This window comes from Labeo rohita, chromosome 22 (genome assembly GCF_022985175.1).
Source record: "Labeo rohita strain BAU-BD-2019 chromosome 22, IGBB_LRoh.1.0, whole genome shotgun sequence".
NCBI lineage: Eukaryota > Metazoa > Chordata > Actinopteri > Cypriniformes > Cyprinidae > Labeo > Labeo rohita.
In genome coordinates, this window is record NC_066890.1 from 55,844,404 (window position 1) to 55,855,855 (window position 11,452).

Below are 11,452 nucleotides of genomic sequence, written 5' to 3' on the forward strand. Positions count from 1 at the left end.
AGGCGAGAGCCAATGAACGTCCGATTTTCCTGTCGCAAAATGCACTTTAGCACGGGTTTATGGCTGTTGCTGCTGGACTCGCTGCTAGAGATGGAGATGAAGATCGCCGGACAAAGCCTTGAATTTGGTTCTGGTCCTCGCAAATCGTATGGATTCTGAAGATCTGGGTTACAGCACACAAATAAAATGGTTTAATTTGTAATTATGATGCGTGTTCGGTGTATTTTATGGTTCTATTGTTAGTCACAGCATGTTAGAGAAAACGCCTTTGTGTTCCACCACGGCAAACGAAGTTAATATTACATGAATGATTAAACGATTGCAGAAATATTATTTATTTTAAGGGTTTACCGTGTAGTCATGATAACATTATGTAGACCTATTCTTGGAAACGAGCTGGCAACAGAAATCACACAGAACAGAGTTAAATGTTATAATTTCATATTAAGTAAACGTTAAATGTTTAGATGATGTAAATATGTCAGTATTGTACATTTAATGTTTGTAAAAATGTAAATAAATGTACATTTTGTAGAACCACATTTTACGTCGCGTTGTTATACGTGTTGTACCCTGTAACTTCGTTGAACAAGAGGGGAACAGTCGCCACTTTAATTTACAGCCCGCAGATGGCACACTTACCCTGTAACTACGTGGAACAAGAGTATAATTTCCCAGTAATTTTAAAAAGCTTACGTATAGATACACCAAACTTACGATTTAATAGAAAAGGTACCTGTTAAGTTTTTTAAATTAATCCATTATAAATTATTTGCATATCTGTTTGCTACCCCCTTATTACCCAAACATAACCTATTGTTCCCTTATACTTACACGTAGGTACAATATAAATACGAAAAATTCACCGTAACTTTAGTTTACTTACGCAGTTCTTTGCAGGTTGTATATCTGGTTGTTACTCTCTATTACCAAAACGTAACATATTGTTCTCTTATACCTACATGTACGTTCTTTAATAGGTGCACTATAATTACAGAAACGTACACCGTAAATTCAGTATACTTATGTAGTTCTTTGCAGGTTGAATATCTGGTTTTTATCCCCTTATTACCCAAATATAACATTTTGTTCCCTTATACCTACATGTACGTTCTTTATAGGTACACTATAATTACAGAAACATACACCGTAAATTCAGTTTACTTACGTAGTTCTTTGCGGGTTGTAATCTAAAGCGTTACCAACTAATTTGATCAGGAATCTAAAATCTATAAAATGATCTCTACTCTGTGGGAAAGGGATTTGTTTGTGAGTTATGTGTTGTTTATCAAGTGAATGTGTGAATAAATGATGTTTTGCTGTTCGTTTGCATGCATTTCTCTACTTCTGTATAATCTTTTCTGTAAAATCGATTGGCTGCAGCATTTAGACATAAACAATACTTAAAAAAATACAAAAACACTAAAATGATTTGCTTTAATACTCAAGATTCTGAAACAAATGCCAGGGTGGAGAGCTTAAAAAGCAAAGAAAATATTTCCACAACATTGTCCTGTTATTTTTGTTTGGCATGTAATGAACTCTTTATTCCATCTTCAGGTGTTTCTGATGCTTATATGCATGGAGTGTTTCTGAATAAGGGAGATTTAGTCACTTTGTATACTGATGCTGAAACAGACCAACAAGAAAACATTAGAAGACATTCGTATAGCTGAGATCAGTCAAAATCCCAGTTTAATCTGTACAGATGTTCAGTGTAATAACGGCACCAAGAGATTCAGAGACAGACTGAATCTGGATCATCAGACTGGATCTTTGACAATCAAAAATGTCAGCATCACAGATTCTGGACTCTATAAACTACAGATAATCCACAAAAACAACAGCAACAGTACAAAGTTCTTTGGTGTCATTGTCAGTGGTAAGTTATTGAGGTACTAGCAGGTTATATATGTTTACATCATATCATCATTAGGGGTTCAAGCGTGAAGTCATTGTTTGAATGGCGAACGATCAGCAGTCTCCCTAAAACTGATCTGGCAGTTCAAACTGTAAATCGTAGAGACTTGAAACTTGGAGGGATGGTAGGACTCAGCCCAATCGGCCTGACGGGGATGCTACAGCGATGAAAAGTATGAAAACGCTCATAACTCCTAAACCATTCGACGCAGACTCGAGTGTCTTATGTCATTGGAATCCTTGACTCACACCGGACAAAACACATGTTGGATTTTGTCCATCAATTTGTCCTTGATTTTTCACCCAATCGGAACAAATCCAGTGCAGAAAGATTCTCTGGTGAATATCAATAATCAAAAAAAGTTGAACTCCACCTCTCTGTTGCAAAGGGGTGCCAAAATGTTCAAAAGGGACATGGCCACCTTTGCTAAAACGGCTATAACTTTTGAACGGAATGAGGTATCTTAGCCAAACTCACAACGCGTATGTAAGAGCTGAATCTGAGGACAAAAAACAAAAAACAACAAAAAAGAGCTTGGCCACTTGGTGGCACTATAAGAGGATAAAAAAAAAAAAAAAAAACATAAAAACGGCTATAACTACGCAAACGTTTGTCCTATCAACATAAAAAACAGTAAATATTGTCTTAGGATAAGGATAAGTAAGGATATTTGCATATCTCAAAAAACATAGACGCTGTAGTCCGATGAACTTTGAGCACCTATTAGACAAGGTTAATGGAGGTCAATCAAAAACAAAACTCGATGAGCATTTTGGAAGAAATCAGCCAATGGGGGACGATATCGCATTTTTCAAGGGTGTAAACGATTGTATATTGTGTGGTTTTTCACATATACACACTATATTCATATCATACGATAGACCTCCTCATTACAAACAACTTTGCCTCTAGAACCAATGCTGTCAATCAAAAAAAAAAAAAAAAAAAAAACTGCAACACAATTCTCTGAACTTTCTAGGTCAATAATTATCAAAATAATGTTTAAAATTGGTCCTTTGGGAAGCTATAATGGGGTCCTTTAGAAAAGGGGCCTGTCCTGTTTTAGGGAGACCACAGATGGAGGTATAATATAAACAGTAAAAACATCATATTTCAACGATAAATTACCTGAGTTTGCCAAAAATGCTTTTTAAATAATTGATTTAGTTAGTTACAGGCTTGCTTAAATAATATGTAATGTCTATTTAATATGTAATGTCTTTTTTTCATATGTGTTTAAAGGAGAAGTCCACTTCCACAACAAATATTTACAGATAATGTACTCAAATCCTTGTCATCCAAGATGTGCATTTCTTTCTTTCTTCATTTGTAAAGAAATTATGTTTTTTTGAGGAAAACATTTCAGCATTTTTCTTCATATAATAGACTGATATGTATAACCAATGAATAACCGATCGTTTAGCTAGATAAGACCCTTCTTCCTCGGCTGGGATCGTTTACAAACGCATTTGAGAAGCTGCATTTAAACTGCATTTTGGAAGTTCAAAATCAGGGAACCATATCAGTCCATTATATGGAGAAAAATGCTGAAATGTTTTCTTAACGATTGAAGAAAGAAAGACATGAACATCTTGGATGACAAGGGGGTGAATACATTATATGTGAATTTTTGTTTTGGAAGTGGACTTCTCCTTTAAATGCCTTAAAGAGCTTGGACATCGGTAATCGCTGCTTGCAGCTCTTTTTTTTGCATAGTGCAGATATTTAGACCAGTGGTTTTCAAACCGGTCCTGGAAGCACCCCTGCCCTGCACATTTTGTATGTCTCCCTTATCAGACACACTCAATTCATGTTGTGCAGCCTCTACTAATGAGCTGATGAGCTGAATCAGGTGTGTTAGATGAGGGAGACATACAAAATGTGCAGGGCAGGGGTGCTTCCAGGACCGGTTTGAAAATCACTGATTTAGACAGTCAATTTTGCATTGTATAATACCTCCTTTCAGCAGCTGTTGGTTTGTGTTATAGATGTTCCTGATGAAATAAAGTGGAAGTCTGTGAATGAGGGAAAATCTGTAACTTTATCTACTAGTGTAATGAAATACCCAAATGATATGATGACATGGTATTTTAATGACATTCTAATCGCTGAAATCATGGGAGATCAGAGTAAGATCTGTACAGATCATCAGTGTGCTGAGAGATTCGGAAACAGACTGGAGCTGGGTTTCATGACTGGATCTCTGATCATCAAAAACACCAGAATCACAGACTCTGGATTTTATCATTTACATATGAGCAGCAAAACCATCAGGATCAGTGTCATTAGAACTTTCAGCCTTACTGTCACTGGTGAGTGTCATTTAAACATTCAGGGAACCTCCCATTGAGTGTTTTTATTTCATTTAATTTCATATATACTGTACATGACGTGAATATATCACAATTTTCCCAGCAAGATGTTTACTAATGTTACTGATGTGAAAAAGCTGTTTCTTGTTGAGCTCACTGTGCTGTGATGCTGTTTTAACCACTATACTTAAAATTAAACTTTATCAGTTAAATCAGTATCATACAACTGATATCCAAAGTAGAAAATATTAGAGATAACAGTAAAATCAGTTGCTCTTTAGTAATAATGACTGTCTTTTACTGTTCCAGATCCAGGTCTGTCTTCCTTTGCTATATTTGGAATATGTGTCGGTGTTATTGTGCCAGCTATATTTTTGTGTTTTTGCTGTTGCAGGTGCATAAACACACAGGTGGGTATTACAATACTTATTGTTGAAAAATCATATTTAAAAGCAAAAATATTTATATGCAAAAATATGTACTTCCTTCTAATTTGCCAAATAAATTATGTTTAACTGAGCGTGTTATTGTTCAAACAGGCGGCAGGAAGCAGCAATAATGGGATGCTTTGACCACTGAATCTGAGACCACAGATCTATGAGATCTGTGTTAACTGAGTTTTGAAGGGTTGGATTCTGAAATCTCCTGCCGCTTCATTATATATCCTTTCGAATTGTTTGTTAAATTGTTACTTTATATTATTCTTCAAAATAATAAATGACTTGAAGGACTTCCCATGTAAAACTCTTCCCATGTTATCTCACTCCTCTCTCCATGGTTTGAGAAAAGCTTAGGTCACAAAGATCATTAGGGCCTCTCTTCTACATGACCAATTTACAGTTAAAGCATTTGCTTTATTTTTCTTCTTTAAACATTAGAAAATAAATGTTGAATATTCCATGAAACCTCTAGAAAACATCTGAGAAAAAGCACTTCACAACAGTAAACAAAATAACACCTAATGATGTAGTAAGTGATTTCTAAGAAACACTGATGATATTTAAAATCAAAACCAAAACAAACCCACCCTTCCTTTCATTGCTCCACCCCCAAAATGCATTAACATGCAATGCAAGAGTGGATGCAAAGCTGAAGCAAAGCAAAATAATGCTTCACAAAACAAGTGATGATGATGAATAAACAACAAGGAAGAACAAAAATTAAGACTTCTGTTCATTTACAAATTCTGAAATCATCTGTAGTTTGAAATTATACGTTCATTGATTTTTGAATTTATTTTACTTTTGTTGTTGTCTGTGATTCTTGCAAAATTGTTTTTAATCATTTTTAGAGATTGTTTGAGAGATTATTTTTATGTATATGTCCAGAATCAGTAATTAAAATATTTACATAAAACCTCAAGAAAACCTTTTTGAGCCTCTTTCTGACAATCTGAGCCTGAGCCACTTACATTTGAACAGATTTTGATGACATTTCCAGGGCTGTAAATCACAATTTCATAATTCTCAGGCAAACAGAGACTGGACTTTACTCCATATTTGTAATGGGTGCTGCAATTATACATTATATATGGCAAAGGCAAATTTGAATTTCAACTGTGTAAATCTAAATTGTACTGTGTTTTTACGAAAGTGAATTTAATGTGCCATTTATTTATTTATTTATTTAAAAGTTTTAGTTTAATTACTTTGACTAATTTAATTATATTTGTGCACACAAACCAGACATAGATTAAAAACTAACTTTGAGACATAGATTAAAAGTACTAAACAAAGAGCCAAAATCGCATCACTACAACATGTCTTTAAATTCTAATCAAGGAAAAATCATACCTTATTTTGTTGTCTTCATTTTAAAGAACTTCAATAGATGTGCTTGAACCATTTTGGGCAAAGGAAATGACGAAAACCTGCTTCTAGACACACCAACATTTTGGATGTTTTTCTTATCGGACCTATATATTTCAGGTATAGGAGTCTTTACTAATGAGCTCATGAGTTGTATCAAGTGTGTCTGATTAGGAAGAGTTGGTGTGCCTCCAGGAACAGTCTAACTAGCAAGGACATTTATACTAAAATGGTACTAAAATCCACCAGATCATTGTATAGCCACATATTATATATAGGCCTATTGATTTATTAAAATTTTTGGTTCAACTTTGTCATTCCAAAAATTGAATGTACAGTGCAGATAACTGGTAAAATACTGCAAAGCAGCCTGTTTTTCACTTTCTTTCAGGAAGTGGTCATAACAGGCATGTCTTGAAATTGATGTGAGCCACAACTGGTAGCCAGTGTAGTGAGATAAAGAGAGTATCTCTGTATGTGGGTTCTTTTGGGCTTGCTGAAGACAGATTGTTTTTTTTTTGTTTTTTTTTTTTTTCTTTTGCCAGAATTAATACCATCTTCTCACCAATCCCAAAACTCAATCATAGCTCGACTCAGGCCACTGCCCCTCAAAATGTTTGTGCATGGCCCTGGTCTCTGGATGTTCCTAGCAAAGACAGTTGTACAACTGGATCTAGTACTTAGAAGAGATTTATAGATCATCTTCTAATGTTGATAGGTGCATACTGCCACATGATTCTCCTCCACATGATTCTCTTCCACATGTTCCTCCTCTTTAACTTTCTGCAAAAGTAGTACAGAACACAGGATGAGCTCCTCCTGCTGGCCCTACTAATATCTCTTCCAGCAGAAACCTTGTTTTCCTGCTTAGCCTGGTCAACCCTGCTTAGCTTAAATGGACAACCAGTCTTAGGCTACAGTGTAATACGGCTCCTGAAGTGTGAAGTGTTTGCACATATGGTTATATGGTTGGAAACCATGACCCATTTTTTTTTTTTTTGGGTGCACATCATGTGACTTCCTGACTGATTCACAGCACAGATATAGCTTGTTTACCTAAGTATAATGTGGTTAGTCTTATGAAATCAGGTTTTTAAGACACTGAAGATGCTTCAATTGGATTTTTAGGAGAGTAAATGTTAAAGAAAAATATTTTATTAATTGTTTTTAAGTAAACAGAACCCAGCACCAGATGTCATTTGGACGTCGTTTTTTGGGCTATAAATCAAGTCGGCCCGTCATGGACTTCTTTTAGCCCAAAAATCGATGTTGAAAATCGATATCTGTTTGGTTTGTCTGATTTGGTCAAAATTTAGCTCAAAAATTTACGCTAGAAACTGGGCTTTGTTTGGTCCGTCTAATTTAGTCCACATTTAGCCCAAGCATGTTTATTTCACACCACAAAGCCCTAATATAGCCATGAACATAAATATAGAAAGTATAGAAATAGATTGTAGAAATAGTTATGTGTAACAACACACCCTGCACATCCCATACATTATTTGTTACAACGTTACATTCGCAAATAATATGGTTTATATACTGTTTATTTGACATGGCAGAACTCCAGCAAAAACTGCCACCTAGTGGGTTACCGTTTATTATTATATTATATTATTATATTTACGTAAATTCTGCGTGACTTCTACGTGCTTTCATGGGCGCGCGCGCTGAACATTCAAGTCTGGAGCAGAGGGAGTTACCATGGAAACGGGCCGGAAACTCAACTGTCAAGCAGCGGAACTCCGTCTCTCTTTGTTGTTTTCACTCAATCTCAGGTAAGTTTAGTCTCCAAAAGTACACAAATAGTACATACAAGTGTTCTTGTCACTTCATTTCATGTAAAGGACACACTTCCATTGAATATTTACTTTATAGAAATGGTTTATTTGCAAAGGCTATATTGGAGATTTAGATGGGTTTGTTTTCTTTTGTGGTTTCAGTTGTGTTTGGGTTGTTGGCAGCTACATTTTAAACAACTGTCATGCTAATGCTAGTACTGACAAAAGACCCTTTTAATATGCTCATCCAAAATGTTACATATATTAACAAATTCAAATTAATTTTTAGTATGGTTAGATGGGTTATTACTAGCTATGCATTTTTCATGCACACACTTTAAACTTATTAAGTCTACCACAACTTTACTTGAAACAGTGGACTTTTATTTTAATTGCAATGATGCAGTGAGTATACAGGATGTGTGTTAGTGTTTCTTGCATTAAGTTATGATCTTACGGCTTTTATAAATATCTGTTATGGCGCTGTTTTGTATGTGATATATGTAATAGATCATTAGACAGACTAAAAAGGGCATCTAAATGTGACTCACAGAGACACACTGAAATAAATCGTCTTACCATTTTAGCTGCATCCTGTTTGTAGAAAGTAGTCTCAGCGTAGGTAATCTCTTCATCACCAGTCTCATCTGTTACAAAAAAAAAATAGCAAATGCATTAAACAACAACAAAACTCAATCTTGCAATGTCCTATCAGTGCACTTGCCTTCTTGATTTGTTTTTCTTTGTTTCCTGCAAATCCAGAAGGTCACAGTCACAGCTAGGATTAACAGAGATCCAGCAAATATCAGCACTATTAGAGACACTGAGGCTGGAGGATGAGAAAGAAAGTAAAGGAAAGAAATCAACATAAGTGAATGTGAACATAAACACTATTATAAATGCTGCTGTACCTGAACATGTGTGACAGAGTTTGTTGATGTCCAGATGTGTGGTCTGGTTGCTGATGGGATTGTTGATCACACAGCTGTAGGTGTTTTTATCCTGATATTCCACCTCCAGAGGTAGAGAGAGACTGATGCTGAGATCAGACACACTGATGCTGGACAATAAACTGTTTCCTTTGTACCAGGAGAGACTCACATCCCTCACATTCACCACTGAACACAACAATGAACAATTCGGTTGTGATGAAGAGGAACAAGTTGAAGAGGTACTGGTGATGACAGGAACAGGCAGACGAGCTGAAAACATGAGAGAATACACAGACGTGAGGATGAATTTAATCAATAATCTAATTAACTTTTCAGTGTATTGAGTAAGTGTTTAGTTTGATGACAGACAATGTGTCTGTGATCTCAAAATATTTAATGAAACTGATGATAAAATAAGAATATGTGAATGTTTGGACAAATGATCTCTACTCACCATAGACAGAAATATTGAATGTCTTAAATATCACTTTTTCTAGCCTTATCTCTAGTTTATATAGTCCAGCGTGTTCAGTTCTGGTGTTTGTGATGGTCAGAGATCCAGTTTGAGTGTTCAGCTTCAGTCTGTCTCTGAATCTCCCATCAGGAAAATCCAACATTTGTTTCTTTCTTTTAAGTTTAGCTATCACAGAGTTTTCGGCTCCAAATGTCCACACTATGCTGTCATTTTCAAGTATTTGACTTACATTAGTGGGTAGAAGCACAGAATCTCCCTCCATTACTGACACTGACTGTGTTTTATTTGTTTTTGCCCCAAACACACCTGAAGAACATACATGAATAGGTAAAAGCTTCTTATGGTTTCTAAAGCCTGAGATCAGCAGTAGATTAATTGTGCAAAGCAGCAGCAAAGACACAAAAGCAAAGTGAAAGGTAAGATGAAAAGACAGATAAGCTTTTTTGATCTTTGTATATTTTAAACATATCTAGAGTAAAATCAATGTGCGAAGTTACTTATTTTATTTATTTATTTAAAATAAATAAATAAATACATGAAAATTACAGATTGAAAGTACAAATTTAATTCTGCTGGATATTCTCAATAGATTTGAAATGAGACACTGAGAGCAGCAGAAACAGGCTCACTAAATGTTACTTCTCAAACTTTTTGTCCAATTAATTTTCAGGTTATGTGTAGTTAATCATGATTAATGCATTTTTAAAAACAATTTTAAGAAATAATGTAATGTGAGCTGTAGCATATGCTTTTTTTTAATTCATTTTGCTCAGAAAATAAAAGAAAATACACTATAAAAATGCTTTTATAACTTACCAAACATAGTCCACCAGCACAATAACAACAAAACAAACATGTGATACATTTTCTTCAATGGTTCAGTGAAATGTCTGAACTAATATAACTGTCTACTAAAAACTTCACCCTTTTAATCTGGTCTGTGAATCCTCCCCCAACAAAGTTTGACGCTCAGTTCACATGCTTTGAATGTGCTATGAATATACTGTGTACATGAATGTATATATAAATGTTTATATGAAGTGTTTATAATAGTCGGAAACATTCTTCAATTTTTTCATTTAACAATGATTTTTATTTATTTATTTATTTATTTATTTATTTATTAAGGTTAGCCTCCTACTTTTAAATACATAGAAGTAAAAGAATATTGTGTTAAATAAAACCTTTTTTTGTGTTAAATAAAACTTTTTTTTTTTTTTTTTTTTGGTAATGTTTGTGTATATTCAGTTTATTCAATTGTTGAGTATGGAAGAACCAAAGTATAAAGTTAAAAGTGTTTGCATCTCACGTTACTAGTCTTACAAAAGTTAAGCTTCTGCGTCAAACTGAAAGCTGCTGTGGTCGGTTTTCTTCTGAAATGTGGTTTGATCTGTTGGGTGGACAAACAGTTTGTGCATGAGACAACTGGTTTGTAGAGCATCATGTAGGTGAAGGGGCTCTTCCTGCTCAGACACTTAAATCTACAGAAACATTGAACCATGATGAGAAATTGTTGCTGGCTGTAGTATAAATAATAGAAACACAAAGATCATATTTAATTCATATTTAATACTTTTCACATTTAATATCAAATAATTTAATGCTGTATCCATTGAATGAGAGCAGCCGTCAAACTCTCAGTAAGAGACTGTGGAAATTTCCACCCGCTGTGCAAGAAAACCTCAGTGGTGGTTACTTACTGCTTACTTACTACTGTCTTTTATGTCATAATTTTAAGAGTTTAAGACTCATTTTAACAACAGCAGCAACATGGAGTTGTTTGCAATACAGATGTTGTCTTGCAACATAGTGGGTGCATCTCAGTCAGCTCTGTGAGTTAAGTCTCTGTCATTACTGTGGACATCATATTGTACATCTCTCTGACACATTCCATCGGAATCCCAACCAGGTACTGTTGCAGAACCATCAGTGTCCTGATTTGTAGAGAGTCAGGGTCCTTACTAGTGCCTCAAATTAATGTACATGGTGTACGCATTTTCACAGTGTGCACTGTGAAATGACAGCACTGCAAGACTGCAGTACCTTCACTAGTTTATTCTGACAGTGCACATACTCTCATTTATAACACTGCTTAATTACACAAACAAAGTTATGCAAAACACATTCTGCTTCATGAGCTGTTTGAAACGCAGCCAATGTGTAGCTGTGGTATCTCCAATAGTCTGCACCAATGCATCACCTCAAAGTGAAAGAAGGTGTGAC

At 35.0% G+C, this 11,452-nt stretch overlaps 1 protein-coding gene across 1 annotated transcript in view; it reads right to left on the minus strand.

Moving 5' to 3' along the window:
• LOC127153319 (SLAM family member 5-like) overlaps positions 1–9,530 on the minus strand; it is a gene marked incomplete at its 3' end in the record, with an annotated part of 44,541 nt that extends 35,011 nt beyond the window's left edge. The window contains exons 1-2 of the mRNA XM_051094348.1: positions 9,209–9,530; positions 8,734–9,024 (exon numbers count right to left, since the gene is read on the minus strand). Coding sequence (XP_050950305.1) covers positions 8,734–9,024; positions 9,209–9,491 — 574 coding nt within the window. The remainder of the gene's footprint in view (positions 1–8,733; positions 9,025–9,208) is intronic.
• Between the last annotated feature and the right edge of the window lie 1,922 nt (positions 9,531–11,452).